Source organism: Phaethon lepturus, unplaced genomic scaffold, assembly GCF_000687285.1.
Source record: "Phaethon lepturus isolate BGI_N335 unplaced genomic scaffold, ASM68728v1 scaffold22236, whole genome shotgun sequence".
Classification (NCBI taxonomy): domain Eukaryota; kingdom Metazoa; phylum Chordata; class Aves; order Phaethontiformes; family Phaethontidae; genus Phaethon; species Phaethon lepturus.
The window spans coordinates 4,393-5,784 of record NW_010548560.1 but is presented as its reverse complement, the minus strand read 5'-3'; the positions used below and the strand labels follow the sequence as shown (position 1 = coordinate 5,784).

The window sequence follows — 1,392 nt, the reverse complement described above, 5'->3', positions numbered from 1 at the left end:
AGGGGGGGCAGCTTGCCCCGGCCCCTCTGTCCCCCCCCTGCCATGACCCTGAGACACTACCCTGATCTCCAACCACACCAATGCAGTGTGGCCTCTCCTGCCATCACAGCCGCGATAGCAATCATGGAGCAGGCTAATTAACCCAGCCTCTGCTGCAGGGCTCCTTGTGCAATGGCACCCCCCCCGCACAGCACACCCCCCAGCACGGGTAATTGTAAGCCCCGCTTCAAAGGGCCCCTGCCCAGCCCCAGTGCCAATGGCCCCTCCTGGGGAAGGGACAAGGATGGGCTGCAACCCCCATCCCCAAGGGCGAGCGACAACCTAAGTCCCATTTAGGGGACTCCACTGCACAGAGTAGGTCATGCTGCCACCCCGAAACACATGCGCAGCTTGGGCTGCCCCTCCCTGGGGCACCCTCCAGGAGTGAGGACGGAGGGAAAGCCTGTGCCCCTTGCAGGTCCGCACCTATTAGGAGCCACTGGTTGTGGAGTGAAGTGATGCTGCCCTGCGGGTACTTGACGTCGGTGCTGGGCGTGATTTCACACTCCCCCGACTCTCTCATGGTCACGTCATCTGTGGTGGGGCCATCGATCCTGGCCAGTGTGATGCCCTGCTCCGACAGCTCGTGGAGCACCATGCAGCCGGGACGTGCACCCGCCACGGCTCACCCTGAAAGGGGCCAGCGGGGAGACTCACCACCAGAGCCACGCTGCCGTGGACCAGGGAGGTCAAGGCGTAGAAGCTGGCCGCGTACTTCCCCACATAAAGGGCTGGCCTGCAAGGCAGGGACAAGCATCAGCCTTCCATCCGTCACAGATCAGGGCGGCCAAGCACAGGCAACAATATAAATGCCACCAGTTGCCACAGCACAGGAACCACATACAGCAGCTCGGTCTTAGTGGCAGTGAAGTCCTTCATGGACTGGTAGCTCCACTTGAGGAGGTGGATGTCCTGCGAGTGGAAGGTCAGGTAGCGCAGGGTCTCCATGGCCAGGTTGAGGTGGGGGATGCGGCGCAGGCTGTCCTGGTGCCACACGTAGATGCCGACCACGGGAGAGCCATAGTTTTGCGCCCACAGGACCTCCCCGCTCTCCTTGTCCAGCGTCACCACCAGCCCGTCCCCGCTCGAGGCGAAGTGTGCCATTTCTAGGGCAGAGCCAGAAGGAGGGGGCGATGCAGCGGTGCTGGCCGTGGGGCTTTTCTCCCCTCTGCCCCTCCTCAGTCCTGCCACCGGCCGTGGGCTGTTGCCTGCTGCTCTGCTCCCACAGGAGCTGCAGCCAGCGCAGCAGCTGCTTTCCCCAGCAATCGGCACAGCCGAGACCTGCCGGCCATGGCAGCATCGCCGCAGGGTCCCCACGCGGCCAGGGTCCAGCTGTGAGCAGGGCACCGGGGG

The 1,392-nt window shown here is 63.9% G+C and overlaps 1 protein-coding gene across 1 annotated transcript in view; it reads right to left on the bottom strand.

Moving 5' to 3' along the window:
• Window positions 1–1,392, bottom strand: part of LOC104623055 (serine/threonine-protein kinase/endoribonuclease IRE1-like) — a 10,005-nt gene that overhangs the window by 6,473 nt on the left and 2,140 nt on the right. The window contains exons 7-9 of the mRNA XM_010290014.1: window positions 884–1,145; window positions 685–775; window positions 466–613 (exon numbers count right to left, since the gene is read on the bottom strand). Of these exons, the coding sequence (XP_010288316.1) occupies window positions 466–613; window positions 685–775; window positions 884–1,145 (501 nt within the window). The remainder of the gene's footprint in view (window positions 1–465; window positions 614–684; window positions 776–883; window positions 1,146–1,392) is intronic.